Source organism: Drosophila busckii, chromosome 3L, assembly GCF_011750605.1.
Source record: "Drosophila busckii strain San Diego stock center, stock number 13000-0081.31 chromosome 3L, ASM1175060v1, whole genome shotgun sequence".
Classification (NCBI taxonomy): Eukaryota; Metazoa; Arthropoda; class Insecta; order Diptera; family Drosophilidae; genus Drosophila; species Drosophila busckii.
This window is the reverse complement of record NC_046606.1, coordinates 5,080,170-5,106,865: the sequence shown is the minus strand read 5'-3', so window position 1 is coordinate 5,106,865 and position 26,696 is coordinate 5,080,170. Positions and strand designations below refer to the sequence as shown.

The 26,696-nt window shown below is 41.2% G+C and overlaps 4 protein-coding genes across 9 annotated transcripts; 1 reads left to right on the top strand and 3 right to left on the bottom strand.

The window, feature by feature from the left end:
* Positions 1 to 286: 286 nt before the first annotated feature.
* Positions 287 to 1,954, bottom strand: LOC108598715 (coatomer subunit zeta-1). Its single transcript, XM_017985444.2, has 4 exons — positions 1,849 to 1,954; positions 1,425 to 1,792; positions 1,268 to 1,358; positions 287 to 991 (listed from the first exon to the last, which is right to left on the bottom strand). Exons 1-4 carry the CDS (start codon positions 1,864 to 1,866, stop codon positions 944 to 946), a joined length of 525 nt encoding a protein of 174 aa, XP_017840933.1. The 5' UTR covers positions 1,867 to 1,954; the 3' UTR covers positions 287 to 943.
* A 167-nt stretch (positions 1,955 to 2,121) lies between these two features.
* LOC108598270 (coiled-coil domain-containing protein 13) lies at positions 2,122 to 4,400 on the top strand. Its single transcript, XM_017984886.2, is given in 3 exon segments — positions 2,122 to 4,053; positions 4,111 to 4,150; positions 4,152 to 4,400. Coding segments are annotated over 3 exon segments (2,049 nt in total). The 5' UTR covers positions 2,122 to 2,236; the 3' UTR covers positions 4,344 to 4,400.
* A 954-nt stretch (positions 4,401 to 5,354) lies between these two features.
* LOC108599552 lies at positions 5,355 to 6,074 on the bottom strand. The gene has a single exon (XM_017986443.2). The coding sequence runs from the start codon at positions 6,049 to 6,051 to the stop codon at positions 5,674 to 5,676; it is 378 nt and encodes a 125-aa protein (XP_017841932.1). The 5' UTR covers positions 6,052 to 6,074; the 3' UTR covers positions 5,355 to 5,673.
* On the bottom strand, positions 6,042 to 26,590 carry LOC108599548 (LIM and SH3 domain protein Lasp). Of its 6 annotated transcripts, none has more exons than XM_033293400.1 (7): positions 26,272 to 26,590; positions 15,578 to 15,672; positions 8,571 to 8,703; positions 8,379 to 8,514; positions 6,696 to 7,847; positions 6,303 to 6,532; positions 6,042 to 6,237 (listed from the first exon to the last, which is right to left on the bottom strand). In XM_033293400.1, the coding sequence occupies exons 1-7, from the start codon at positions 26,338 to 26,340 to the stop codon at positions 6,058 to 6,060; spliced, it is 1,995 nt and encodes a 664-aa protein (XP_033149291.1). In that variant the 5' UTR covers positions 26,341 to 26,590; the 3' UTR covers positions 6,042 to 6,057. The 6 variants fall into 6 exon arrangements, with proteins under 6 accessions (XP_033149291.1, XP_033149292.1, XP_017841927.1 ...); XM_033293401.1 differs by having other exon boundaries at positions 6,696 to 7,784; positions 26,272 to 26,588; XM_017986438.2 differs by having other exon boundaries at positions 6,804 to 7,361; positions 26,272 to 26,582.
* Positions 26,591 to 26,696: the final 106 nt, after the last annotated feature.

Below are 26,696 nucleotides of genomic sequence, written 5' to 3'. Positions count from 1 at the left end.
TAAGTCTAAAGTGCTCTATATTTATATATATACAGCATTATGCCATAATCCCATTGGCTTAGTCTAACTATAAAACAATTGCTTGGGCTAACTATAAATACAATTGCTTGGGCTCTATAAATAAATTGTGGCTAGCTGTAACTTTCTGTTTATGTACAATTTCTCTATAATGCTGGTAAATTGCGTCCTTGTGCAAAATTAAAATAGCTATAAACTTAAGAACTATAAAGATCTTAAGATTAAAGTGCCATTAATCGCAAAATAATGAAAAGTCGATTAATGATTGTAAATCTTTTACTTTGGACATAGGCTAGTGTTTACATATATTTGTAAATGCAACACTTTCTATAAAAACATGACCTATACATTACAATATTCATAAAGGCATTTCATATACAAGTGTTTAAAGGTTGAAATACCACAAATATCTTGAATTTTAAACATAATCAGCGATATGATTAGCTGCTACAGCTTCGATTCACGTGATCAGGCTGCTGCTGCTTCACGTGACTCTCAAATCTCTCTCTCTGCCTCTCTATTTGTTGTTGCTCTTTATGACCCTTAACATTTATTGGCATTGCAAGTACGCAAATGAAGTGGCTTCGAGTTGTGAATTGTGTAAACAAAGTGCCCCTTCGTGGGCTTTATCTGGTTCAGTTCTTAAGCGAATAATGCAGCTGATTACACACCAATTGCAACTATGGAAATAAGTTGAGTAAAAGCAAATATAAAAGAATTACCCAATGCCTATATGCTAAATGTTGCTCAACTTAGGCAATAGATATGGGTTATCTAGTTAAATATACATCTATATATATAAGTAGGATGTGTGTGTGTATTTTGTATATATTATACTCTAGGCGAATTTGATAGAAAAATCGAATGTATTGCGACAGTTTTACTGATCTCGACCTCCGCTGCGACGACCACGGCCACGACGTCCTCATTTCAATATGGACCACTTGAGCTGCTCGCGCGCCGATTGTATCACCTGGAAACAAAGATAACACAACATACAATTAACTAATGCAATTCAATGATATAAAAAACAAATTAATGATTGTAAATATGATGAAATTTTGCAATTTATTCGAAACGAATACATATAACTACTTAAGGGCTATCGAAAGTTTAGCGTCAGATGTGCATTGAGACAAAATTATATGAATAACAAATCAATTACGTGTCTAAATCATAATTTAAATCAATGAGCTCGAAGCTCGAGGACGTGCAACTACCAAAATAGACCATTAAGTGTGTTAGTTACCTGAGCAACGGTCTGTTCAGCTATGGGTATATCGTCGTTGCGCAGATCGACGCGTTTCACCACCGAAGATGGGTCCGCGTCCAAGATAATGCTATAAAAAATGCACAGTAGACATTAAAACAATACATTTGTCTATAGTTTATCAGTCATTACTCACCCGCCGTCGCAGATTTCATCAAATGCCAGCATTATGATTTCTAGATTCTCAAGCACCAGCCGCTTCTCCACATTCTTCTTCAGTATAAGACTTATGGAGTCGTATAAGCAATTCAGCACTGACAGCAGTATCAGCTCATTCTCATAGGCATTGCCCATGACGTAGAAGAACAAGTCAACGTTGCTTTTGTAAACACACGTCAGTCCATCGAGCATGATGATTTCAGTGTTGGAGCGGTGTGTTTTATTGAATAGATTCTTCTCAAACGCCTTTTGCTCCTTCAACGTGGACAATATGTTTTTATCGTAGTATTTTGCCAGTATCCGGTTGCCGTCATTGTCCATGATGCACATGCCTTTAATTATATCCTGCAATTACATCACATATTTGCAAACGCACTTTCTCATCATGATCCACTATTTACCATCATAAAGCCGTCCATTTCTTCTCAATTAAGTTAAATTCTCAATTTTTTTGTGCCAGCGAAACAATTTGGTGGCCTTTATTTACAGTGGGAGTTAACAGTGAACAGCGAACAGTGTGCCCGCATTAAATACTGTTTAGTATTTTATAAACATACAGTGTGGCGGCACTGCGCACTGTTATGTACGCGCGCTGTTAGTTAACAGCTGTTATGTGATTGACAGTGACTTAACGTATATTCGTTTTTGAAAATATCAAGTCGAAATTTAATAAATTGACTGACATATTAGTGACGTTCTAAATTGTGAATTTAAATAAAAAAAAAAACACGCATACACGAAAAAACCACTTGCAGTTCTACATATATTTTGTTAATTAACCATCATAAAATGACAGACGTGCTGCACGCTGAGAGCAGCACGCTTCTTAATGAGCCGCAGAAGTTGCTAACAAAGCCGCCAAAGGGGACGCGACGCAGGCATGAGCATGCTGCTGGCTTAGAGCCGCATGTAGTGGTGGCCAGTACGACGGGGCGGCTTAAGGCTCCCAAGTCGGAGGGCAAGAAGCTGCGCAAGAAGCTCTTTGAATATGAGCTGGAGAACAAGACACTGGCCAAGTCAATTACAGATAAAAACCAGGAGATTTGCGCACTCAAACGTTCCGTGGACTCGCTCAACGAGGTGCTCAACTCAGTGCCCATTGATGAGTTGCGCTGCAACTCGTCCATAGCCAGCACCAAGATAATCGATCTAAGCAAGAAAAATCGCCAAATGCGCGCCGAACTGGAGCAGCTCAAGAATCGCATTAGCAAGAAGGATGTGCAGATAGAAAAGCTGGAGAAGGACCTCAAAGGCACCGAGGAGAAGGCACTGCAAAACGGAGAGCTCTTCAAGAAGGGCAATGGCGCCGATGAGCTGCAGGCCAAGGTCACTAGCATGCAACAGAAGCTCTTCGAGACGCGCAACAAGAACAAGGAACTTCAGAACCAACTGAAGCTCACACAAAAGTGTCTGCAGCATGAGATTGGCGACAGCGTCAATATCAATCTGCTGGTCAATAATTTGAATCAGGCCAACTGGCGTGGACGTGCTCAGCAGATACTCGCACTGCAGCAGAAACTACAAGAGCTCAAGGCGCGCCTGGATATCTATGAGCAGTCCCTGCCCGAACGCAGTGACTTTGCGCCCATTCCACTTGGCTCCGATCTGGATCTGAATGCTGGCAATGGGCTTGTGAAAACGCCACGCAGTGTCAAATCCTTTCATGCTGCAAGCATTGCCAATGTGGCACAAGCTGCTTGCAGCATGGGCGGAGGAGATGCGCCGGTGGCATCCTTTGATCGCTTCACACCCGGGGTACGCAAGAGCGAGATCTTGCATCGCGCCAAGGTGGAGGCGCTGGAGAAGGACATTGCCACGCTGCAGTCTCAGCTGGAGGAGCAACGTAGTCGCAATTTGGCGCTCAAGGTGCGCAATAAGACGCTCAACGATGACATGCTCAAGTATAAGATGCGCTCCACAGAGCTGGAGGAGCAAGACTGCACTGGCCTCAATGCTAATTCACTCAATGAGAAACTCAAATCGCAGCGCCAACAATTCGAAGTTCGCTTGGAGGAGCTGCGTCAGGATGTATTGCGTATTACGGAGGAACGTGATGCTGCCAAGCGCCAGCTGGAGGAGTTGAGTGGCATGCACTTGCAGCTGCAGACAGAGCTCAAGGAGAAGGAGCTGTGCATACAAAATCTGCAAGAGATGCTAAAGAAACTGGAAACTGATTTGCGTGCTGTGTCCGGCGGCTTTCTGTTCTCCTGTCGCGAGTTTCGCAAGGAGGAGTTCGTGGGCATACTCGATGCACTGGAAGTGGAGAAGAATCAGCTGCTGTTGCTCAACAAATCGCTCGACGAGCGCCTGGAGACGGAACGTGGCAAGCTGGAGGCGGCCAACGAGCAGATGGCCAAGCAAAAGACGCGCATTGCACGTTTGGATGTGAAAATACGCGATTTGGAGAAGGAACTGGATACGCAGACAGATCGCAAGAAGCGCACGCAGCGCATCAATGATTATACAAACTCACTCAGTCGCAATCCCATGACGGGCTCCATCAGCTCCTTTCAGCTTTGAGAATCAAGTCGCATTATCAATCACAGACGACCATTTCCTCAGAGGGGAGCTACAGCTCAGCCTAGGGTGGAGGATTTGCAGAATAAGTAAGTGTCCTACAGTGCTCTGTGCTGTTACTCATAGCTTATGTTGCCTTTACTCAGATTGGAGCTGGCGCAGGAGAAGATTGTCATGCTGACCGAAGAAGCTGGACTACCTAAGCGCCGAGAAGCGTGCCGACGCCAAACTCTTTGAGGAGACCATGTACAACTCCAAGAATATTATATTGGACACTATACTGGGCACACGCGGCAACTCGTCCATGTCCAGCTCCAGCTTGCAGTCGAACCAGCAGCTGTTGAGCGAGCTGCCCGCCAGCACCAGCGTTGGTGTCTAGAAGTTTTACAGTTTGAAATATGTTTCGTTCTAAAATGCAATATTAATATTTACAAAAGCGTAGTCTTGTTTTATTTCTGCATTTTATTTGTAACACAAAACGAAGCCTTTGGCGCTGCCTCGATTACTAATATTATTGTTATTTATATTTTATTAATTGCTTGCCACGGGCGTAGCAGGGGCAGCCGCTCATAAATACTGCTAAATATATTAATTGACATTTATTAATATATGTGAGCATTTCAAACATGCTGAACAATATTTGTAGCTTGGATATCAAATTTAACGCTCAACTGATTGTGAAACATTTTTGGCAATTTTGTGATCATAATTTACTTATTAGTTTGGCTATTGTTGTTACCAGATTTAGATTTGGAGAGCCTTCATACCTGACTACGCCCCTAATTAGTTGTTTAATATTTATATAGGTATATGCATGAATACAATTGCAAGTTGCTGTATGAATATGAATATTTTGTATGGTTATTTATATCGTGTTTAGTTTAGAATTCATTGCAAATGCAAAGCTTGTAAGTGCTCGTATCGTATGTAATACCGTCTCGTATTTTATATTGTGTATATAATTGTATTGGCTATAAACTAGGTTTGTTTTCTGCAAGTTGCAACATTACTTTTATCAAAACCATCACATAAACATTAATTTACTTAGGCTTGCTTGAAATTCGTTAGTCTTAGTATATATAGCCTATTGTGTATTAAATGGTTTTTATCTAAAAACACGATTAGCAAATTAAAGGCACTTCAAGGATCTTGTGAAACGAGATAACAATTAATGCTAAAAAGTAGTAACGAAAAAAAATTCAAACAATATACATATATTGCTTATAAAATTTAAGCAAGCCTTGCTAGTTAGCTGCTATCTAATATATAAATTGACAAAATTGTAGGGATGCTTATTCAATACATTTTTGTTTTTATTTTAAACTGTCGCAAAAGCTTTTAAAAAGCACAAAAACTTTACGTTTATATATAGTTAGTATATATGTATATATTTTATTTATAACTATGCTTGTTTTAATTAGAAGCGACATTTTCGCATTATGGGTTGCTATAAAGATTTCTAAATGTTGTGGTGTGTGTGTGTCTGATTTTTAGATAAATGCAAATCTTGGCTGGAGGATTGTTAGCTTGGTCGCTTGGATTTCCTTTGATTTATACAAAATGTGTATTGTTAGCTTTGATATTTTATTGTTATTATTTTGGGCTTAAATAGTTTTCAATTCTTCTCTTCATGTTTCGCTAACTCAAGTTTACAATTCGTTTCACTTTCAACTCTCTATATATATCATGTTTGTATATATTTATAAAATTTAACGCCGTCTCCTAAATACGTGATTGAAGTAATAGTAAATGTCCTGCTCCGCCTGCTGTTGATTGGGAGGCTTACGCGTCGCCGCCGGATGCTGCTGCTGCTGCTGCTGGTGATGGAACTTGGCGTCCATTTGGGGATGGTAGTTGTTGTAGTGCGGATAGCCGTGTATGTCGTAGGGGCTGCTGTGGTGGTGCCCCGGATGCTGCATGCCAGGTGGGATGCCACTGCCACCAGCAGCGTGCATCATGTGGTTGTTGGTGTGCATATTGCGATCCGCCAGAAAGACGTGTATGAAGAAGATGAGCACGAGCAGTATGTACAGCAGGCAGACCAAGATGACCACAAACTGCTGGCGACAGCAGCAGTAGTAGCACATTCCCTATTATATAACCGCCTGCTCCACATAGTTGGCGGGCAGCATGCCGGTCTTGCCGGTGCGCTCCACGCGTCCGGTCATCCAGCCCGAGTCAATGGACTCCACCTCGAAGATGACATCGCCCTCGCGGAAGCTCACCTCGTCCACATCCTGTGCCTCGTAGTCGTAAATGGCACGATAGACGCGCTGCCGTGACAGAGTGGAGAACAATGAAAGGAATTCTGTTGAATTCTATGCTGGGGAGTACTCACCAATGCGCTTTGGCGTGATTGCTTCTCCTGCACCGAATCGTAGGATGGCTGCTGGCGCATTTGTTGCTGTTGCTGCTGCTCCTGCTGCTGCATCATCTGCACTTGCTGATAATATTGCTGCTGCTTTTGCGCCTGTGCCTGCTCCGCGCTGCTCAGCGAGCCATAAATGCCATTGGCTGGATCAATATCCGAGACAGAGCCAATGCGCTTGGGATAAACGCTGTTGCCTGCTGCAAATAAGAGGAGAAAGTGATTAAGTGATTCACCCCAGGAGAGCGTTGCGAGTTGTTTTGCTGTGGGGCACGCGGACAAGCACAAGTGACAAATGACAAGTGAGTGCGCAACTACCAGAGCAGCCTAGCTGACCACTGACCACTGACCACTACTACTTACCGCCGCCGCCACGCTGATCCGAGCTGTAGACCAGCGTTGTGCTGGAGCGTCCTGTGCTGGGCATGGGGCGTGGCCCGTCTGTCAACGGATCGTAGTCGGCAATCTTACCAATATTGTTGATGCTTTGCTGTGCGCTCACATGGCCATTGGTGCCGGCGTGCAGTTTGCCAGCCAGCGCATTCTCGGAGGGCGTCACAGAGCTGTAGTTGGATGCCACATAGAGCTGCTGCAGATTGGTGTTGCTCGGCGGCGGCAACTGTTGCTGCTTGTTAATGCTGTTGTTGCTGTGCTGCTGCTGCAGGCTGGCTTGGGAGCGTGACTGCTGCTGCTGCTGGGGATAGCTGAGACTGGCTGGATGCGGATGAGCTGGAGCACCATTGTTATTGCTGTGGCTGTGGTTGCTGTTGTGTTGACTGTTGAGGCCGCCATTACTGCTGCTGCTGTTGCCGCTGTGAGCCGTGTTGTTGTTGACCAAGCTGCTGTGCGAGTGTTGCTGCTGCAACTGCTGCTGCTGCTGTTGGTATTCGAGTAGATCAGCAGCATTGCCGCTGGGATGATGTGAGTTGTGCAAAATGGCCGAACGCAGCTGATTGTAGTTGTTGACCGCCTGCGGTTGTTGCTGCTGCTGCTGCAGCTGCTGCTGTGGTGATGACGACGATGATGATGCTGTGGGATACAGATGTGAAGCTTGTTTAATGGCATGTTGCTGTTGCTGCTGCAGCAAGTGTTGCTGGCGCAGCGCCTGTGGCTGTTGATAGTGTGCATAAGGATCATGCAGCGACTGTTGCTGCTGCTGCTGCTGCAATTGATGCTGCTGCTGCTGCTGTTGTTGTTGTTGCTGTCTGTGATTGTATTGCTGTTGCTGTTGTTGCGGCGGCTGTTGATGTTGGTGTTGATATGTCGGCGTTATGGCCGCCGTGTTGTATTGCTGGTGTTGTATGGGTGGCGGTGGCAGTGTTTGTTGTTGCTGTTGCAAATAGTGTTGCTGATCACGCTGCAACTGTTGCTGGTAATGCAGTTGATGTTGCTGTTGGGGTGGCTGTTGCAGTGGTGTTGCTGTTGTTGTTGTTGTTGGCGGTATGGGCGAGGCTGTGGGTGCATATTGTGATAATTGTTCAGCTGCCAATTGCTCAGAGAAATATTCCGATTCGTCTTTAGTTTTTTAGTAAACAATGTTACGAAGTATTTTTGATATTTTATTTTGTACCCACAGCAGTTAGTTGTGTTGTTGTTGTTGTTGTTGTGTAACGTTAGGTTAACGGTAGTTCAGAAAGCACACAAATTAAGAGCGTTGGTGATGTTGTTTTTGTTGTTGGTGTTGCAGTTAATGACAAATGATACAACAAATCCGCAACAATAATTAAATGAAAATGAAAAAAAAAAATAACAAAACAAAAGGTGTAATCAATATTAATGACAGTGTGCAATAGTTGTGAGAAAATAGACAGAGACAGATGATGCTGGACACAGTGGTAAACAAAATTGTAAATTTATATTAATTGTTCCACTGTGCGCATGCAACAGTAGTCGACAGTTAGTTACAGTGAAGATTTGTAAAATTAATTATTGCAATTAATCGTTGCACACAAGCCAAAGATTAGATAATACAGATGAGATGGGCATACAGGAAAATAGCTGTAAGGTTAGCGTGAGAGAGAAAGAGAGAGAGCAGACAATACTTACTGCTGCTGTCGGAGACCTCAGCCGATCCGCGCTGCTTCTCCATGGCGGCCTTCTTCTCGAGATCACCATGATAGGCAACATTCGATATGTGCTTGGTGTTCTGCTTAATCCTCAACGTCTCCGGATCATCAGCAACCTGTTGGCAAGTTAGATTTAAAATGCTGTAAATGATTTTCACTGCTTTACACGAACCTGTGTAAATTTGCCTTTGGCCTTCTCAAAGTCCGCATGATATTTCACATTCGATTGGATTTTTGTATTTTCGGCAATGCGCTTCAGTTCCGGCGTATCGGCAATTGCGGTTGCCTTGGCTTTCGGTATGTGACTGCAAAACAAAACAAAACGTAATACGAAACGCGTTAATATGCATGTAAGCTAAAGTTCAGCTCGCCGCTGGGCATTGTCAGTGCGCAGCACAGCGTGCAGTTGAAGTTTTCAGCGGCCAACTGAGCAGACCAGACAGCAACATCAGCATCCCATCTCTGTATCCATCTTTACTCCCACCACCAATGCACATATCAATGTTGCTGGCAGCTTTTTCAGTCAAGACCTCTGACCCGCCAGTTTTTATCAATTAAAGCAGCATTTAAAGTCAAGTTTTCTACCAGCGGCAACTAACGGTTAATTGTTAAGAAAAACTTTCTGGACTAAGACAGCTTTGGCTTTGCTTGGCTCGCTAGTTGGATATGCATTTGGCATTTACATTGCTGGCATGTGGTGTTAACTGTTTGTTGGCAGTTAATACCCTGAAGTTTATTCAAGTAATTTAATTTTAAGCTTAACGCCTAAGCTGAGCTTGCAGCTCAAGTTTAATTGAAACCCCTAGCTAACATTACTTGTCTATTTCTATATTTAGTTCATGAAGCATTACTAACTGCAAAGCATCATCAACTTCATGTGGCAGGTGAGATAAGTTGCCCCATAGCCGAATCTACCACTGTTGCTAACATTTTTTCTTTTTACTCTAGGAAGGATGTAAGCAGCAGAGCAGGATAAGCCGAGTGGCAGACATCTGCAGCTGAAAGCCGAGCTCAATGAGAGGGCGCCTGCAGGATAATGCTAAGAGAACTGTAGACAGATTTGTGTATTTCCTTGCCTTGGATGTGGATAAGCAACAGTTGCTGTTGCACAACAATTCACGCAATGACCAACAGCATGGAGCAGATACCGTTGAGGATGCCGCTAATGTAGTGTACAAATAAAAGATGCAAGGACAGCATATAGAAGTCAAAAGGACAATAGGAATTATTAGTAATTAACTAAAATAAGCAAAATGTGGGTTAAAGCGCAAAAAAAAAAAACAAAAAAAAAAACCCAAAATTCGTAAATTTGCTAGGTATTATTTTAAGCAGCTGTACCTGCATTTAATCCTCATTTGTAAAAAGGACACTGCATTTTGTATACTTCTAAGCAGCTAATCTATCGATCTGCCATTCAGGATTTCCAAAATCGCATAAAAAATATGCGCAAAAAATTTGCAGGGGGCAGGTCGCAAAAATTGGCCAAAAAACACAAAAGGCTCATTTTCTCGATAACTACAAGGACTACAAGGATGTGCTTTAGCCAAAGGATAGTGCTGCTCAAGACCTTTTAGAATATACAATTCAAAGGACGAAAATCTTCACAGGAGCTGAGAAAAACGATATTTTCCGTACACAGAAATATGTCTGTATCTCCCATATCCTTTGCAGGATCAGGACTCAATTGATGCCAAACGATGCTCTTTAAAAAGGACTTTCAATTAGCCAAAGGACATGCCTGTAGTCCTTGTAGTTTACGAGATAATCAAGGATTTGTGTTTTTGGGCCAATTTTTGCGGCCTCTGTCCAGCATATTTTTAATATGCGATTCTTCTCTATTATAATAAAATTTATAAAAGAACATACATTTCTATATTCCTGGGTAATGAAACTATCGATTTGCATTCAAGGATTTCCAAAATGGCATAAAAAAAAACTACAGAAAATTTGCAGGTCTGAGGCCATAAAAATTGATCAAAAAACACAAAAGGCTCATTTTCTCGATAACTACAAGGACTACAATGATGTCCTTTGGCCAAAAGATAGTGCTTCTTGAGACCTTTCAGAATATATTACTCAAAGGACGAAAATCCTTACAGGAGCTGAGAAAAACAGCATTTTCTGTTTACAGAAATATGGCTATATCTGCCGTGTCCTTTGCAGGACCAGGACCGAATTAGTGCCAAACGATGCTTATTAAAAAGGACTATAAACTGGCCAAAGGACATGCCCGTAGTGCTTGTAGTTTGCGAGAAAATCAAGGATGTGTGTTTTTTGGCCAATTTTTGCGGCCTCAGAGCTGCAAATTTTCTGCAGATTTTTTTTATGCGATTTCTGGAAATCCTTGAATGCAGATCGATAGATTCGTTGCTTCAGGAGTTTAAAAATGCATGTCCTTTTACAAGTTGCAGGATAATTGAGGAGAATGGCCATAATTAAAGTACAGAAATTGAAGTGCAAAAGAGCAAACTGTTATATAAAATTTATAATACTTACGCTTCAAGGCAAGATTATAATTAAAGTTAAACTAGTTATTTTGTTCTGTATCTATATTTTAATAAACTTTATTGAGCTTACATATTGTAGTCTTGTTCATTTATTAAATTGTATCTGTGCATGCCAAGCGCTATGAAAAATGTTCCCTCCACAGACTAATACATCAATTTAATTATGGCGAGAAACAAGGAAACACTAGCTGAACAAACAATGAACACAGCTGAAATATGAGCCACATATTTCTATCCACACATATATATGTGTGTCGATGTGTGTGTGTGTAGAGTACTTTAACCTATCAGTTGGCTAATCGATCGATCGATTGATTGCCGCTGATAACCACAGCAACAACAACTGTTGCCAAAAGGTTGATAAACCCATTGGCCACATGCATGGAATATATGTAACTAACGGGTTTGGTTTATTGTAATTGTAATTGCAAGTTGCGTGCAATAATTGGCTTTATAGAATATTTATGTGGATATAGCTGTCGCTGTCGCTGTCACTGCTTAGTGCATTTGAAATTAAGCACGTGGTTGGGAGCCACCCACGCTGGAGACTGCAGCAGCAGCTGCTGCTCGGCAATTGTTTAGCTGGCTGCATTCCATGCGCATTCCAGCAGCAGCTTGTTTAGTTTACTGCATTCGTAGGTGAGAGTTAAGCCTCAAAGCTGTGGTCAGCAAATGAAAGCGACGCAGGGGGAGGGGCGAGGGCAATTGAAGAGTGGCACAAGGCCGTTGTATGTCCAATGCGACAGCGGGTTGCACTGATTGCTGCTGAGTTCTTGTTGCTGCTGCTGCTGGCACACATTGCATTGCTTTGCTGCTTTGTTGTTGTTGCTGATGACATAACAATGCTTAAGCAGCAGAGGGAACAACAGCAGCAACTGCGCTACGTTCTCAATAGATCAGCAACACATACGCACGCCAGCAGCAGCAGCAGCAGCAACCACAGCAGCAACAATTGCTGCTGCATGTGACATGCAACTCGCTATTGTAAATGTTGCTGCTTTCCGCTATCAAAGGGTTTTAATTTATCTGCAAACAATATGCAACAACAACAACAACAGTTGCAGTTGCAGTTGCAACTCTTTTGTCACTATTGACATCATTTCTATTTATACCCTAGACATTAACACATGCTGTTTATATTAAGCCTTAATGTATGTTTATTTACATTTACAGGGTATTGCCGCTCAGCTGCCTGTTGTCACTGCTGTTCATAATTTTAACATAAATTGTTGTTGACCAGCAAGCAACAACAACAACTGTGGCTGCTGCTGCTGCTGACCAGCAACGTGCATGTTCATTCATTCGATGTCAACATTTTTTGCTTGTGATTTGTGTAAATTGGTGTTGAATTTCCATGTGACAGGACTATGCCTCACACTCCCACTCCCTTACTGCGCTGCTGCTGCTCCTTGGCTATTGTTGTTAACATTTTGCGCAATGCATCAATCACTGCTTTATGGGCAAAGAGGCGTGGCCATGCGTGCTGTATTGTTAAAGCGTATGCGGAAATTAAAGTGTCGTTGCATTGATGCAACAGGATATGCGCATTAAATTAAATTAACTGCATAATTATAGCTGATTAAATGCATATTACAATAATAATTGAAGCAGCAACACCCCCCAAGATAATTGTCAGGTCAAAGCTTAAATTGGAATTTAAAACTTCATTATCCTGCACAGCTATAGAGAGAGAGAGAAAATTAATTGACTTTGAGTTTCATTATCGAATTTTTGATTATGCCAAAGCGTTGGCCAGGGCGGGAGCTCATTCGGCTTAGTTGCCTCACATATGTGCCACAAGGCGTGGCGTGGCATGGCGCATTGTATTACGCTGTTTAGCATAAAAAGAGGCAAAGCCTGGCCCAAAACTATTTTTTGGTAATTGAAAAGCTTTTGTAATTTCTCATTTCAGTTTCAGAGGCGGCTTAAGTAATCGCACGGATTGGGGTTGATTGAAAGTGTCGAAAAAAACAACAACAACAAAAGCTTAAATATGCATAATAACCTACATATGAAAGTTATGTGTATCCAATGCTTGTCTATATAAAAATAAGCTATAGAAATTACAACGATTGTGGAATACACTACAGTGAAGCATGTGAAGCTTTTGGGCAAATTCCCTAGTGTAGAGTATGATCAATAATAATAAAGAAAATGCGACGACGACAGGCGCTTGAAATTTGAGAGAAATGTGTTTTGGATATTTTTTGTACTTGTGGGTCATGCGGCCATGGCTCACTGGCTTTTTATGTTAATAAATAAATGTGCAAACAGAGCGAGAGAGGGGAAAAGAGAGGGGAGTGAGTGAAGCATGAGCAGCAGTTGCTGAAATTCAAAAAAATAAACTTGACAAGAATATGCCGCATGCCTCATGTACGCTTGTAAATGTTACGTGTGTGTGTGTGTGTAAATAAATAAATAATATAAATGTGAAAAGCTGCACAGAACATTGCATTTCATTGTAAGCCTCGTTTCGGTCTCGTTTTCTAGTTCAATTCCAACTAAATGGCAACGGAAGCAGCAAGAAGAAGAAGCAGCAGCAGCAGCATTGAATAGCGGCTTACTTTCTCATATGTGTGTGTGTGTGTGTGTGTGTCCTGTCCTGTTGTCCAGGTTTAGTTGAGAACCCAATTAGGTTACTAAACAAGCAAAGGGCGAAAGTTTCAAGCGAAAGCCCAAGAAATATAAAGGATATACTTTAAGGATTTTTTGTGCTTGGGATTAAGTTTTTTGGCTACGCGCCCAAAAAAATTGTAATCTGGCGAATGTAAAAATTTTGTTTCAGACAATCTCTGATTATGCATGGCCATTAAATGTTCGCATGAATTATTTGCGCCCTTAACTCAAACTGAAGTGGCAAAGACAATGGCCAAAGTGGAGCTTGCCACATGTGGAAAGTTTAATTGCATGTTGTCGAGAGAGAGAGAGAGAGAGAGAGAAGTGCGCTTAATAATTTATTGCAATCGTTATGCACTTTACGCTGCCTCTGCCCGAACTCGAGCTAAGCTGACCCAAAGCCAACTTGCCAAGTCAGACAAAACTAGAGAAAAGTGGCAAAGAACTTCTCAAGCAATTATAAAATCCAGCAGGACGGACGGACAGACAGCAAGGACTTCGGGGCCAAAGAGTCACGTAAGTGGGGCACAAATGATGTGAAAGAATAACGGAACAGAAGAGAGAGGTGTAAATTGTTTGAGGCAGGGCGGCAACTGCAGTGAAAGTGGCTAAACGGAAGCTGACACGCCTCCTGGGGCATGCCACACACACGGGACACACACATGACATCATCGAACAGGCGCTGTAGAGTGTTGAGCAGGAACTGGGAAGGGCGCACTGCGTCAGTGTTGAAGCTAACGGACGCATAACTCAATCCGCATGGAATTTTTATTCCCGCTGCGGTGGCATTCACAATAAATCTGCATTAGAGCCACAGGCAAGTTGCATAGATAGCAGCAGAGTGGGCAATCCCGTTCCGAGTACCGCTTGGCTCAAGGCCAACAAATGGCACACGCACTGCAGTGGCAGCTCCAAAGAGGCGGCAAAGGGGTGGGGCAACTAACAGGAACAGCAACAGTGACAATATGACAACAGAACCGCTTGCTCCAATGAGCTGTTGCAACTCACACTCACACACACACACACACGTGTGTAGTAGTCGCCACTAGAACAATAACAAAGGGGCGTGGCAAGTGTGTGTGTGTGTGTGACAAGTGCTGGAAACTAAAAATCGCGCTCCACTCCAAATGGGGTTAAACTTGCTGCAATGCTGCGGGGAATGAGCAATCACTATGCTCCTAACTTTATACAAACACACACACACACACATATATATATTGAGGTTTGTATGTATGTGTGTGTGTGTCTCTTAAGTGTCGCTGCATTTCCGCACCTCTTTGTCATACACTTTGCTGATAAAGTTTTGCAGTAGGGTGGTAACCCAGTTGGGCATAAGTTGCTCATCAATTGCTTGACAACTTTAATATATAAAGTGTATGCTGTAGTCGATGCAGGCTTTATCACCAAAGTGTATATGCTGGTTGGGTTTTACTTTAAGCATCAATATTTGTAGATGTAGCTCGACTAGTTGTAGTCGATGCTATAAACTGAATTCTGTAGTTAATGAGGCCTTTATCAGGATTTAGGATTCACTTTACGCCTGAATATTTGCAGCTGTAGCTTGACTTGTAGTCGATGCTATAAAGTGTATTCTCTAGTCAATGCAGCCCTTTCTACACTATAAAGTCTATTCTGCAGTTGATGCAGCCTTTATCATTAGAGTGTATACGCTGCTTGGGCTTCACTTTAGCTCAATTTGTAGTCTATGCTATAAAGTGTATTTCGTAGTCAATGCAGCGCTTTTCCATAGCTTACAAAACATATTTTTCAATTCGCTTCCCAGCTCTACTTTCAGTTGCAATTGCAATTGCAGCACGTGACAAGTAGCCGCACCCCAGCGATACCCACCAGACTGGGAGTGAGCCACACAGATGGCCCCAACGCTATCGTTGTGATTTCGTTGGAACTCGGAACTGATATGTTGAAAGCTAAAGCGGTTTGCTTATCTCGACGATAAGATATGAATAAGTAAACACACTAATGAAGATTGCAGAAATCAAGGTTGGCTGATGAGTGGATAGAAGGGGTGGGGGTTGGGGGCGTGATCAATACTTACGCCTCACAATATGGCATCTTGTTGTAGCCCTTGTAGGTTTTCATGTTCAGCGCCATGCCGCATTCTGTGCATTTGAAGCAAGTCTTGTGCCATGTCTGCAAAGAGAGAGCAAAAGAGAATAAATAAATGTGGGCAAAAGATACAAATATATATTATATAGTTAAATTGCCGCAGTGCAAAGGCAAAAGCTAGACAACAATAATAAAGCTAAAAGTTGAGTGCGCCCATAGCGAAAACTTAAGTTTGAATTTCTAGAGTTCTTTATATTTGTTTTTATTGAGCTGCAGCTTGGATTGCAATCATTAGGGGTTGGCTTAGTGTAAATAGAAAAGAGAGCGACAGTAATTGTCATTGATAACAGCTTGGCGCGGCTGCTGCTGCAAAGCAAATGTGGCAAGTGTAATTGCAACTTGCCACAGCAGCAGCAGCAGCAGGCAGCAAGTTATGCAAATTAGCGAGTTTAGTTGCTTTGCCAGCGCCAAGACTGCAGCTGCGCCAACAGCTACAGCTACAGCTTAATAAGAGTGAAAGAGCAAGCAAAGAAAGAGAGAGAGAGAGAGAGAGAGAGACAGTTCAACAAACGATTAACTTGTCTGCGGATTAGCGTCAAAGGCTTAGCAAGCGCATAATAATAATAAAAATAAATATGTTCGTCTTTTAGCATAGACAACAACCACAAGAGCGCAGACAGCAACCAGACGTAAGTGTTTTCAATTAGAAAATTTGTGTGCAAGCGGATTTAACCAGTTTGCCAACCCCCCCCTAACGCCTCTCACATCTCTTTCTGCTTTCAGTGAAAAGCGCCGCAAGCCAACCACATTCCAATGCCAAACAAAATGGAACAAAAAACCGTAGACAACAACAAAAGATCAGCCCACAGATCAAGTTAACGTTTGGGCTACAAATAAATCAACGAATTTTTTGTGCGCTTAACAATATAACTATATGTACTATATACTCAATAGTTCTCTAACTTGTATTTGTTATAAAAAAAAAATCAATTTCACTTTTATTTAAATTACAGCATTGTTGTTGTTGTTGCTTTTATTCATATGAGGTAATCATTTAACATAAATATTTATTTTCTATGCTCGCTTTAACCCACTTTTAACTTTTTGTCGTTTTATGTTGACTACTCGTCTTGGTTTTTAATTTCTGGCTCAATTTCCAAAACTAAAAGTTACTTTTCTCTTATTGTTATTGTTGTTGTTGTTCAGTTGTTGTCAGTTATGTTCGTTGGGTGTTGAATTTGCATACGATTTTGCACGTTTCCAACGTTTTAACTTAAGCAATAATAAAAAAGAGTCAAGGCATAGTCGAATAGTAAATACACTTTAATAAACGGTTGAACATACTTATTACTTAGACTAATATGTTAGAAATATTTATGACTTTTTAGACTTGAGCTGCATTTAATTCTCTACAGTTTAAGCTGAGCTGACATAGCCCATTTTATATTTTGCAAATAACAATGAATGTTACAATTGGCATGAGCCAAAGCCAAGCGAGCACGTCAGTCAGTCAGACGACAGACAGCGAGCCCCACTCACTCCCTTGGCCCAACTGTCAAACTGAAACGGGACTGGAGCACGAAATGAACGCAGCTTGGAGCTGAATTTTGAACGGATTAGATTACCGCAAAAGCGAAGCGAAACGAGGCGCAGCAAGCTCAATGACAAATGAGGGCAATAGCGCTAAACCAGTAAAAGCCAAAAACATTGCTTTAAACAACAAAAAAAGCAAAGAGAGACAATGCTGTAAATTTAGCACGCAGCAAACAAAGTGGAAGTAAAAATTAAAGTAGAGTTGAGTTTTTTAAAAAGACAGACTGTTGTATTCTGAGACACAAATCACTTTCCAATGACGCACATAGCAACATATGCAATTCTCTCTCTCGCTCGCTCTTTCGCTCTCTTGGTTATCATCATTTGCTCAAGTTGGAGCTAAGCCCAAAAGCAAAAAGAAATGAAAGGTACAATATATCAAAAGTTAAATGTAGGTAAATCTAATTTAAATAGCAGACGGCAACACAGACAGAGAAAGAGAGTGTAGAGAGAGGGAAGAAGAGACGCATGCTAATTCTCGAGTGCATCATCATCAACAAGACACACACACACACACACACACACACACACTTGTCGAGCCCAGCCCACGTGGTGTTAAGCGAAACCCACTTGCAGCTGTTGCTCTCATAGTGATAATGGTAGGCGTGTGTGTGTGTGTGTGTCTCTGTGTGTGTGTGATACGGTAAAGTGCAGCCGCAGCAGCAGCTGATGAAGCGGAAGTGAAAGCCGCGCAGAGCAACAGAATTTAACAACTTCCTACTACAAGCTGCCAAAAATCTCAAACTCAAACACACACACACACACACACACATAGCTATCCTGCATATGCTCTCGCTTGCTAAAGTGAAAAACGTTCTTTTGGCCAAAAGTCTTTTGGCCTCGTCGTTAAGTCGTGCGGGTTGCCCAAAAGCGCATCAAATTAAGTTCAAGTTTGCTGCGTCGCGTTTCGGTCAATTTAACGCGACTTGAGCGCAACCCGCAACACACTAAACCCACCCCCACCCCTATTCACTCCACACTCCCACGCAGTTAGCCAAAGCCGCTGTTGGGCGTCTAGCCAAAAACTCAGCGCTCAGCTTGTTGTTTGCTTCTTTATGTTTTTTTTAAGGTATGCACATATATTTTATACGCTCTGTTTCATTTACAACTATTTTGTGCTGCTTCTTCTTCAGCGATTTTGCATTAAAAGTTTATCACTGCCTTGGCAATGGGCCCAGCGCTTTGGTTTATACGAAGTTATAATGAGGTAACTACTGTTGTTCACAAATGGCAACAAACCAATCAAGAAATTTATATTTCATTCACTTTATATTAATACAAAGCATTTAAAAATTCATACTAAATTTAGCATTAGCAATCCAAGGTCGCATTAGGCGCTGACATTTCACTTGTTTAGTCATAACAATTGTTTATAAACAATTGTGCGTTTAACCGTTACGCATCGCAAATCGCACACAATTGTCGCCTTATATGCATTTACTATCCATATATATACCTATACCCATGTCTATATACATATATAGAGCTAAACAAAATCGCAGCTCAAAAGCGACTTTGGCTTAGTTTCAATTTTCATTTTCACATGAGCTTACATATAAGTAAATGTGTGTGTTTCTTTGCGTGTGTGTGTGTGTGTGCGATGACATAATTTTTCATTATCGCTTCATCAGCTGATGAGCTAAAGCGCGCAAGAGCGAGAGCGAGAGCATTAAGTAAGCCCCGTAGATAGTTTTAATTGTTGCCTCATTGACGTGACTGGACTTGTTGATGTAATCAACAAACAACAAAAGCAACAACAACGAAAGTAGCGAACAAACGACAATCGACAACTGATCCACAATTGATCGGCTTTAATTAAATACTTATGTCCATAACAAGATGTTGCATTTTCTTGCGCAATTCTCACGCACACAAGTTTTCCCGCTTTCATTTTCATGCCACTAACTGTTTGTTGTTTATCTTTATAGGGCTAATGAGCTGCTTTATCTATGATCTGAACAATTTCTATTTCATTTAATTAGTTTGCTTGCAGCTTTTCCTACTAATTTATGGCTTTATATATATATATGCTATATAACTGATCTAAGCTTGCTGTATTTGCATGTTGCTTATTTTTTTCACAGTGTAGCTTGAATGAGAATTGCTTTTGTTTAAAACTGGAAAGACAACTGAAATTTTGCAATTATTACACGTCTGTGTGGAATGTTATTGTCTCTCCCTCTCACACTTGGAGGAGCTGCCACAGTTTTTATAAATCCCAAACATGACGCAATCATCAGCAGCAGCTGTAGAGCTACAGCTACGTGCAACATTCGGAAATTAGATACTAACATTTGAAATACAAAACACACACATCAAATTATGCGAAAGTCTACGCATGTGTGTGTGTGTGTGTGTCTCAGATAAAAAGTGTGTAGCATACAGATAGTTTATCTGTTATCTGATATAGTTGCTGCTGTTGTCCTTCAGCGCTGGAATTTTCTATGGAATTTCAAATGTTTATTGAACTTTATTCTAATGGTGGCAGCAATTTCTATAAATTCGTAGCTTTTTTGTTGATCTAATCGTGCCGCTCTCTCTCTGAGCTCAAGTCGCATATTCGCACGTTTTGTAGCTACAGCTAAACAAGCTGCATAATTTGTTTATTAATTTTATTACTACGCTGTCTCACTCTCTCGCTGTCTCTGTCTTTTGATTCTTAGTGCAAAAACAAGCTGACGGCCACCAACTGAGCGCGATGATGGAGCTCCAGCTGCTGTTGCTTGGGCGTTTCGACATACACACACACACACATGCATAGGCAATGTACAGTGGGGCGCGTGACTCAGTTTATAGCAATGTCAAAACAGCGGCGAATGATCCAAAGCATATGTTCAGTCAAAACGGCGAAGTCTAGAGAAGTTCTCATTTTTAGCTATGGAGAGAGAGAGAGAGTTGCAAAAACTTCTCTCTCTTGCTCTAGCATAAATCATGCTGATCTTGGCTAACAACAATCAACGTTTTAGACCAAGCTATCAACTCAACAGTTATAGGCTCTTAAAATTGCTGCTGCTGCTATTATTATTATTTTTATTGTTGTTGTTGTTGCATGTAAATTTCGCAGCTATTGACCATACAATGAATAAAACAACAACAACGGCGTCTAGGGTTTTTTTCAATTTTTGGCAGCTTTACAGCTTCGCAGCTTCAGCTCCCGCTGTTCAATTCATGACAAAAAGCAAACTGTTGGCCCACATTGTATTGGCCAGCAAATAAAAGAAACACTCAACAGTGGTACAAGACAAAGCCATCAGCATCAACAATGTGCATGGATTGTTGTTTTTCTTCTCTCTTACTTGTCTGTCTGTCTATCCGTCTGTCTCGCTCTCTTGTTGTTTGCCTGCTGCTGCTGTTTTTTTTATGTCTATTTTATTTTGGCTTTCCAAACTTTTGTCCGACAATTGAAAAGTGTCCAAATTTGTTGTTGCTGCTGCTGCTATTATTATTGTTTGATTTTGAAATGCACTTCAGCAGCAGTTGGGAGATTCTAAAGATTTATATTTGCGCACTTGAAGTGCAAAGAGACAAGAGACAAGAGAATTGAGAGTAATTGAGAAGTGGTGAGCGAGATTTTTTTTATCAATTTGTTTTGGCAAACTGAATTTTAAATACAAAGCCCAATGCGCTCGCTCTCGCTCTCTCTGACTCCATTGTAGTCAATTAGCAAAGTCAATAGAGTGCCATTTGCCACACGCCCACTTTGTTGGTGACGCCCACTTTTTCCAGCTAGGCTATGCGCTTTTGTTTACTTAATTTATAAACGCCGAACAGTTTCGCAACGTCAGGTAAACGCGCAGAAAGAGAGAGGGAGAGGCAGAGAGAGAAAGCGCTGTGTCAGTTTTGTCATTTGTTTAAACTTTAAGACTCACACTCGAATGCGCTTGAGCTATAGCTATATGATATATATCTATAGCAAATATGCAGCCAAGCAATTAGTTAGACAGCTACCCCGCTTGTTGGGTGGAGGGTAACCTCAACCCAACCCAACCCTTTGGGCTTTTTGGCATTGTGATTAGCGCTGCAGCAACAAGACAAATCAAATTAGTTGCATGCAACGTTAAATGGCTTAAGGTGCAGCACTCACAATTGGGGGTTGATGAGCAGAATTTCCCAGAGGTTACAAGTTGCAAGTTGAGAGCAAATTAGCTTGCAGCAAGGCTTTGGTGGGGCTCTATTAATATTTGAGCAGCGAGAGGAGCAGGGAGGAGAGCAAACACACTTAGGAGCAAGACAATGAGCAAAACTTTTGAATTTGGAGCACAATGCGGCTGCAACTAATGTGGAGCAGCAGCTGTACTTGCCACTTGCCACTTTTGCGGCTTTGTGGCAGGCAGCTGGCTTGAATAAGAAGGAGGCACAAGCTTTGCAGTCTGTCCAAAAATTGAGTAGAGAGAATACGAGACGATTAATTTATTTGCTGATGAAGTGACAAATGTGAGCAATGGAGAGCAGACAAATGTGTAGCTGAAGCTGAAGCTGCATTTGATGATTGACACTGGGCAGCGCCAAAGAAAAAGTAACGAAGGAAGCAAAAAGTGATGGGAAAAGTCAAGCAACCACTTCAACTGAAGAGTCCAAAGAACTGCAGCTATAAATACATGTGTGTGTGTGTGTGTGTGTGAGGCTAAACATAGGCACAACAAAAAGCAGAAAAGTGGAGGAAGCACAAGTGTTGCCCTCATCAATGGGGAGAGCGGGTCGAAGATCAATTTGAATGATGACGCGTACACAACTCTCCGATGCAAATGCAACAAAGGGGAACCCAAACGCGAGAGGGAGATTGGAGAGGGTGCAACGCACTTAACAAAGATCGTCTTCGTCACGGTAAGTTAATAAAGTTCAATTGAATTTAAACAAAGTGGGGAGCGAGGAGAGGGGGCGCAACGAGGGCGACAGAGGTTAACAGAACAAGCGTGACAACTATTACAGTGGGCGTGGCATAACAAATTGCAAGCAAATAAGCACTCACATAATTCAACAAGAAGAACAAGCGAGAAGAAAAACAATTAAAAGACAAAGCAGCTATGACAGGAAGCCAACATGGGAGATGGGAGAAAAGTCCGATGAGAGAGTTGAGCGAATTGAAATCTGCGTAAGCGACAAGACAATGCCAAATGACAAGTCACAAAGAACGAGCAACAGAACCAAGCTGACCCACATTATCAAAGCCGGAAACAGCAAAGACAACAGGTAACCAACAAAAAAAAAAAGAAATAGTTTTAAACAAATTTGGAAAAGCTAAGCGACAGTCGCTTCATCATTTTTATACATTTTGGTCATTAGTCACAACAAGCGCAGCACAAACAATGAATAAAACACAAAAATTAACAATGGGAAATGGAAATCTTTAATTGGGGGAAAGCCCCCTTTGGAAACGAAACGAAATGTAATTTAAACTTTGGCTTGCCAGTTGGGAGATTTTGCTTTTATTTACTGAATGCCGAATTTGGAGCAGCAACGAAATTCAAAGCAAATCGAAGCCGCAGTCAAAGCGAAAGCAAAACAAAATAGCATAGAATATACAATTAAAGCTAAAGCTATAGAAAAGTCGCTGAACAAAAAGTAGAGAGAGAGAGAAAAACAGTTGGAATATCTATTTATGCGGAAAATAAAAGCAGCAGCAGAATTTAAGATCAGTAACTACCTAATGAACTGAGGTAAACTAAAAACTTTGTACCAAAGCATTGACTAATTACTTAGCAGTGCACAGCTGATGAAAGCGGCTAACTTTAGGCACTGATTAGTTTGTAATGAAAGTGAGTTGCCGAACTATAAAGTTCTCACAGTCAAAGGCAAAGGGAAATGACTTTAAGAAGCTCTAGAGCCAGCGCTACTTGTTTGTCAACTCGACAGACTGTCGCTCGCTTCTGTGTATTGGTGGCCTGACCACTTTTATTTTCATGCCTGAATTGTTTATGAAATTGCAGCTGAGCGCCCTCTTGGCTCTTCTTACCCCCTCTTTCAGTTCAATTGTTGTGTCTTGTGTCTAGAAAAATATGCAAAGGCCAAAGCAATAGCAAAAGGCGAACACTCAAAGCAAAATGGATTGTCATGCAAAAGTGAGCTTTGGCTTTTGAAGAGAATTTTGAGTGCAGAGCATTTCAAGTCAAGAGTGACAAACAAAATATACACACACACATACATATATAGCATATGCATGTGTGTGTGTGTGCACTTAAGGGCACTTGGGCTTTAGGAAAAGCTGTTGCAATTGGTTTAAAATTAAACCAAGTGGCTAAACATTAACAAATTTTATGCAGTTGCAGCTTAACTTACTTATTTTATTTTTAACAATTGTGAACTACGCAGCAATTTGTTGCTCTCTAACAACAAAAGCATTTCATTCATTTCATTTTTCTTTTGGTTTTTAAAGCGGTTCGAAAGCGGAAACGCTTCGATACGTCAAGACATTTAAAATGCAAACACAGCCTCTTTGCGCTTGGCGCTTGGCTAAGAAAATCTTGTCGAAGTTTGTCGCCAAAGTCATTTGTCAGTTGTCAGACGGCAGCAAACGCAGAAAACAAAGAAATACAAAAAAGAGTAGCAAAATAATAAAATTAAAACATTCAACAAAGAGACAGAGACAGAGGCAAAAAAGTGTGCCATGACAGCTAGAGAGAGAGAGATAGGCAAGAAGTTGGCCAAATGGCTGCCAGTTTTCCAGGCTCCCCATACTTAAGACTCTTAAAATGCGAGAATTTTTGGGATTTGACGCTTCGTTGCAACTGTCGCTGCTTGTTGCAACGCTTATGTTGCTGCTGTTGTTGTTGTTATTACTACTAGCACAGCTAACTGGCGACTCGTGCCGCGCAGCACGAATTGGCCAAAAGTTGAACTCTAGGCTTGCCTGACAGCAGCAGCAGCAACAACAACAACAATAAAACCAGCAAAGAGGTCATTTACTTTCGTTGCAAGCATGAAATAATCGTCTGTCGTGTGGCAGCAGCAACAACAACAACAACAGCTAAAACTCACACATTCGTGTTTTCGCAAATAAAAAATAAAAAAGAGCGACACACAGTCAGATAAATAAAATTTGCCAAGACAGCGGCGCAGGCAGCGACAATTTGAGTGAAGTTTTTGGTATCAAAAATCGATTAACAAAGCGCCAGTGGCAACAACTTTAAACGTCATTTAAAAAGCATTTCTTCATTTAGCCAAAGACAAAGTTTTCAGTGTATGTGTGTGTGCCTGTGTGTGTGTTACACAGATAATTGTATATAAACTGCTCGTTTATTGCTTGTCACGCGTATCGATTTCTATATCAGGATATGTCACGTGCAAAATGCCAAACCAAAAAACAAACACAACCCACACAACTGTCTTGCCACTAACTTTTAATACTAGGCTGATTCATTATAGACATTTGATCAGTTTATTTATGATCAAACTTATTCTTAGCAGCTTCAAATTCGTAGAAAACTATTTTTAAGTCCATGTGTTCAGCTAAGCTATCAAATACTATTATTTATGTTTTTTGACTTTAAGTCAAACAGTGTTTGAGCAAATGAGTCATAAAAGCAAACTAATTGTTTATAAACAAACTTACGCATACAAAACTATAATTGAATCACTTGCTGGAATTAAATTGCTTAACTAATCGGGCAACAGCAATTTTATGCATATGTAAATTATTTAAAAGTTATGACACACCCTAACGGAACATGTCTATGCAAGCACAAAAGTTAACGTTTAAGTACAGCTGTGTGTGTCTGTGTGTGTGTTGTCTTAGTTACAATTTACAAATCTCTTTCAACATTTCCATTAGGCAGTGGCAGAAACAGCGACAGAAGAAGAAGAGGAAGACATGCATGCTATACATTTTTTATAACTGCCAGTGCAACTTTAAATAGTTTTCTTCATTACTGGAAGCAGCAGTTCTATAATTAGAAGATACGACAAGTCAGAGCGAGTTAGATATAGAGCAAGCGACAAACACACGCACACGTGTTTACAATACACTTACATATGCACATACATATGTATATATGAGACCGATTCTGATTAGACACCAGAGCTATCTATGTACATTAGGGCGGCTCGAGACTCTGCTTACCTTGCTTTAAATCGATCCGCCCTAATGCATATTTGCTTGTTGTCTTCATTATCAGCTTTTACAATAATAAACACACAATACAAACGCACTCACCCACACACATGCATACATGTGCATGTGAGCAATTGAAGGCCGGAGACAAAGCACAACGCGAAAAAGCACGCGCAATAAGTCAAGAAATTGAGAGCTTAGCTCAACTGAAGCAAAGGCAGACGCATTGTCGGTTCTCGCTCAATAAAAATAAAACTGGTATTAAGCATAAACCAATAAGCACAAAAAGAAAGCAACACAATAATATAGACACACACACATGTGCATATGTATGCATGCACTCAAGGTCAGTCAACGGATTGATTTTGTTGTTGTGCTTGAAAATAAAAAAAAGCTGCAATACAAGTTTGTAACTAAAATATACATACGCAAATTGGTGAGAGCGAGAGAAGTCAATAAGAGAGCGGAAGCGCCGTCGACGACAGCAAATTAAAGACAATTTTCAATTTCCTGACTGAGCGAAAATTGCAATAAATTTTATGTTTGCCAAACTCACCCGCACACAGACACAATACCCACATATGCACACACACGTGCACAGAATTAAATTGAATCTGCCGTTATATTATGCTCTACGCTTATTGCAAGCTAAATTCATTTCCAAGAAGCCGCCGCTGCTGCAGCTGCGCAGTCGCTGTTAACTAAACGAACGGCAGTTTGTGCTGCTGCTGTTGTTGTTGTAAACACACGAATTGCGTATGATAATGAAACAGCAAAAGAAGAACAACATCACATATTGCCCGTTAAGAGCGCGGCGCAGTACAAGAGAACGAGAAATTGAGAGAGCGAGAGCAAATGGCACGCATGCTCTCAAGCTGTTGCGCGTGGGGGAGTGGAGGAACTGCTTTTGGATCCCTGCTAGCCGTCCCGCTCTAACGCGCACAGCACAACAAGTGTGACGCAGCGGCAGAAAACAAAGGAGTCAAATTGAAAAATGCACACGGAAAATTAAATGTTTTATGTAAATAATAACTAGCACTCACCTTATCCAGACATTTAAGCTCTTCGATCGGATAAACGATCTTTTGGCAACGCGCACAGGTTTTATTCATCTTGCTGCTGTTGCTCCTTTGCCTTGTTCTCGGGGTTCTTGCTGTTTGTTGGCGTTTGTGTCTGTGTATGCTCTCTTTGGGGGAATATGGAATGGAATTGTAGGGGACAAAACAAAAAAGACTTGAAATTTTGCAACACTTTATATATTGAAGTTAATTTTGCATAGCGACGAGCTATAAAAACTATTAAGCCAAGAATTGAAAACTATTTAATTTGTGTTTTTTTTTTTTATTGTGTGTATGTGTGTATACATACATATATACACAGCGTATGCGCATATATTTGTGTGATAGGCAAAGCTACTGAGATCTTAACAAAAAAAAAACCGAACTAACTGGTTTGGGTTTTTGTATTT

Bases quoted from the DNA above. Each gene is read 5' to 3' on its own strand.
- LOC108599552 (XM_017986443.2), bottom strand. From the start codon at position 6,051: ATGTGCTACTACTGCTGCTGTCGCCAGCAGTTTGTGGTCATCTTGGTC.
- LOC108598715 (XM_017985444.2), bottom strand. The intron at 1,359-1,424 runs GTGAGTAATGAC...CATTTTTTATAG, and splicing joins GATGAAATCTGCGACGGCGG to CATTATCTTGGACGCGGACC. The intron at 992-1,267 runs GTAACTAACACA...CTTTGTTTCCAG, and splicing joins CTGAACAGACCGTTGCTCAG to GTGATACAATCGGCGCGCGA.
- LOC108599548 (XM_033293400.1), bottom strand. From the start codon at position 26,340: ATGAATAAAACCTGTGCGCGTTGCCAAAAGATCGTTTATCCGATCGAA. The intron at 8,515-8,570 runs GTTCGTGTAAAG...ACTTGCCAACAG, and splicing joins CCAAAGGCAAATTTACACAG to GTTGCTGATGATCCGGAGAC. The intron at 6,238-6,302 runs GTGAGTACTCCC...CTGTCACGGCAG, and splicing joins AATCACGCCAAAGCGCATTG to CGCGTCTATCGTGCCATTTA.